Below are 3,138 nucleotides of genomic sequence, written 5' to 3'. Positions count from 1 at the left end.
GCCCTGGGGGGGCTCAGGGGTCCCACTCACCACGCAGGCAGCCTGCAGCGCCTCGCTGAGCCCCGCGGCGTTGGGCTCACACCCCACCATGTGGCAGCGGAAGGTGCCGGGAGCGCTGGCCATGATGAAGGCGAAGGCGCGGACATCGCGCCCCACACCCATGAAGGACAGGAACCGCACGCGGCACTCACACAGCACCGCCTCCGTCTGGGGGAGGAGGGGGGTCACTGGGGCACCCCAGGGTGGGCAGGGGGTCATCGAGGCACCCCCAGGATGGGGATAGGGTCAGCAGGGCACATGGGTGCCTAAGGCGCCCGCCAGGAGGAGTGGGGTGGTTGCTGTGCTGGGAGGGTTCAGCACAGCCCCCCAGGGTGGGAGGGGATCCCCCAAGGCCCCCTGGGATGTGCTGGGATGGGGACACGATGGAGGGAGCCATCGTGGCTCCTTGGTACAAGGAGGGGTCTCTACAGCCCCTCTGGCACGTGACAGGGTCACTGAGACCCCAGAACAGGAGGGGGTCACCAGTGCAGGTGGGGGTCACCACAGCTCCCCTAGGCCAGGGTGATGGTCCCAGGTGGGGGATGCACCCGGTGGTGGGTGATGGTGAGGGCTGGCGTGGGTGGGGGTCCCAGGACAGGGGGGGTCCGAGGAGGGCACACACCTGGCGGTGAGCAATGGTGAGGGTGGCAGGGGCCACACTGACCACCACGGGGGTGGGTGCAGGGGGCTCCCCCGAGCCAGGGGCCAGCGCCGCCTCCAGTGCCGCATTGATCACATCCATGCCTGAGGGGCACAGGGAGGGTCAGGGCAGCCCCAGGGGTGCCCTTTCCTCACAGCTGCCCCACATGGGCTGGAGGAGCCCCCCTGAGACACCCACCCACTTCCCGAGTCCCCCACTCACCCACTGGCTTGGCGACGGGGACACAGCCCAGGTAACACACGGGGAAGCGCTGAACCACCTCACTCTTGGGGGCTGGGAACTCCACTGTGGGGGAGGCGCTGTCAGACACCCCCAAAGCCCCCCAAAACACCCCAGAGCCCCAGCATCCCTCCAGAACCCCTCCCCACCCCTCAGTGCTCACCCAGCACCCAACCCCTCTAAGAACTTTTGGACACTGAGCACTCCGGTGTGGGGGGGACATGGCAGACCTCCCCAGAGCCCTTCAAGACACCCCCCCAGAGCACCCCAACACTCCCCCAGAGCATCCCCAGAACTCCCAACACCCCCCAGTTGCACTGCCTTGCTCTTAGGGGCCAGGAGCCCTACTGTGGTGGGGGACATCGTCAGACCCCCCCAAACCTCCCCAAAAGCCACCTTCTCTTCCAGCTGCCCCACCCCAGCGAATGCAACCTCCAGACACACCGGCCCCATCCCTGCAGTCCCCCAGTCCTTCCTAGTCACTCCCAGACTCCCAATCCCCTCCAGGGTACCCTTCAGACGCCTCCCCAGAGCCACCCCAATTCCCTCACAGGTACCCCCTAACCCCCATACCCTGCAGGGGAGGGTCCCCCAGCCGGGGGGGGTCTGTCCCCAGGCCATTGCCTGCTGCCCGGGCGCTTCGCCGCTCCGCCGTCAGCTGGGGGACAAGGGGATACGGCCCTCACAGATGTGCCACCACAGTGACCTCCAGGGACCCCCGCGGTGACCCACAGTCCCCCAATGTCACACAAGGGGCACCCCCAGCCCTCCTGGATGTCACACCACGGACACCCGCAGGGACTCGCAGCACCCTGCAGCAGGTCTGTGGGGACACTGGGGTGGGGAGGGGCTCACCCGGGAACAGGCCTGGGGGCTGGCTGGAGGGGCCTGCAGGTCTCACCTGTGTGCAGATGTGGCGCAGGCTAGGGCAAGTCCCGGCAGGTTTTTGGGGGTCTCACCTGAGCACAGATGTGGTGCAGACCAAGGAAGGGGAATTTGGGGTGGGTTTCCTGGGCCCAGGGGGTCTTGGGGGGTGTCTCACCTGGGCGCAGACATGGTGCAGGCCAGGAGGGGGGTTCTCAGGGGCTTTTGGGGGGTCTCATCTAGGCACAGATGCAGCACAGGCCAAAGTGATGGTTTGCGGAGAAACCCGGCAGGGATTGGGAGGGTTTTACCTGGACGCAGATCCAGTGCAGGCCAGAGGGGGGGTCTCACTTGGGTACAGACATGGTGCAGGCCAGAGGGTGGCTTGAGGGGGTCCTGGGGAGGTCTGGGGGGTCTCACCTGTGCACAGACCCGGTGCAGTCCAGCAGCGATGGCACTGGCTGGCCCCTCACAGCGGAACACGTGGCACTTCAGCACCTGCGTCAAGGGGTCCCTGGCCACGTACGCAAAGTCCCTAGGGGGGAGCAGGGGGGTACGCTCAGGATCCCCCGGTTCCCTCCCCACCCAGTCCGAGCCGGGACTGGGGGCACTGGGCATCTGGGGGCAGGTTGGGGCCATACCTCTCCCTGTGTCCCCGGCAGCACAGCGGGACAGAGCAGGGTTAGGGGGTGCAGGGGGGGCACAGACCCCCTTCTCCCCAGCCCCAGGACCCACCCCACAGCACCCTGGGGGCAGGTCTGATCCCAGCCCACACTCTCCTCTGCTGGGGGGGCTCAGTGTTGGGACCCCGTGGCCCCCACCTGCCCAACCGATGGGACCACATCCACACGTGGGACCCCCCCAGCCCTGTGCACGTGACCCCGCAGCCCCACACCTCACCCATGTGGGAATCCCAGCCCCGTGCTCCCCTCTACACCCGGATGCCCCCATACCCAGCCCCACATACATGGGATTCCAGAGCCCCCACCCCACACCACGTGGGTTCCCCAAGCCCCATAGGAGTCCCACAAACCCAGATTCCCTCCATCCCTGCACCCTGCACACACAGGACCCCCAGCCCCATATGTACTGAGTCCCCTGCAGACACCAGAACCCCATGCCCCCCACACCAGACCCCAGTGCCACCTCAAGCTCCACGCGTGGGCACCCCTGTGCTTCCCAGCCCCACACGTGCCCCCCACCTGCTGCCGTGCCGCCCCACGCCCCACACGCGGATGCTGCCCACGGGCTGCGCGTGCAGCAGTGCCCGGTCCTGGGGGTCCACGAGCTTCAGCGTGCGGCCCTCGAGCAGCAGCAGCGCCCGCGCCTGGGGGCACAGGAGGGTCAGGATACCA

The 3,138-nt window shown here is 67.6% G+C and overlaps 1 protein-coding gene across 1 annotated transcript in view; it reads right to left on the bottom strand.

Annotated features, from left to right (window-relative positions):
* APBB1 (amyloid beta precursor protein binding family B member 1) overlaps positions 1 to 3,137 on the bottom strand; it is a gene marked incomplete at its 5' end in the record, with an annotated part of 4,012 nt that extends 875 nt beyond the window's left edge. The window contains 7 exons of the mRNA XM_017744446.1: positions 3 to 207; positions 662 to 783; positions 902 to 985; positions 1,493 to 1,577; positions 2,204 to 2,318; positions 2,425 to 2,430; positions 2,986 to 3,137. Of these exons, the coding sequence (XP_017599935.1) occupies positions 3 to 207; positions 662 to 783; positions 902 to 985; positions 1,493 to 1,577; positions 2,204 to 2,318; positions 2,425 to 2,430; positions 2,986 to 3,137 (769 nt within the window). The remainder of the gene's footprint in view (positions 1 to 2; positions 208 to 661; positions 784 to 901; positions 986 to 1,492; positions 1,578 to 2,203; positions 2,319 to 2,424; positions 2,431 to 2,985) is intronic.
* Between the last annotated feature and the right edge of the window lies 1 nt (position 3,138).

Source organism: Corvus brachyrhynchos, unplaced genomic scaffold (genome assembly GCF_000691975.1).
Source record: "Corvus brachyrhynchos isolate BGI_N302 unplaced genomic scaffold, ASM69197v1 scaffold511, whole genome shotgun sequence".
NCBI classification, from domain to species: Eukaryota; Metazoa; Chordata; class Aves; order Passeriformes; family Corvidae; genus Corvus; species Corvus brachyrhynchos.
This window is presented reverse-complemented; position numbering and strand designations above follow the sequence as displayed.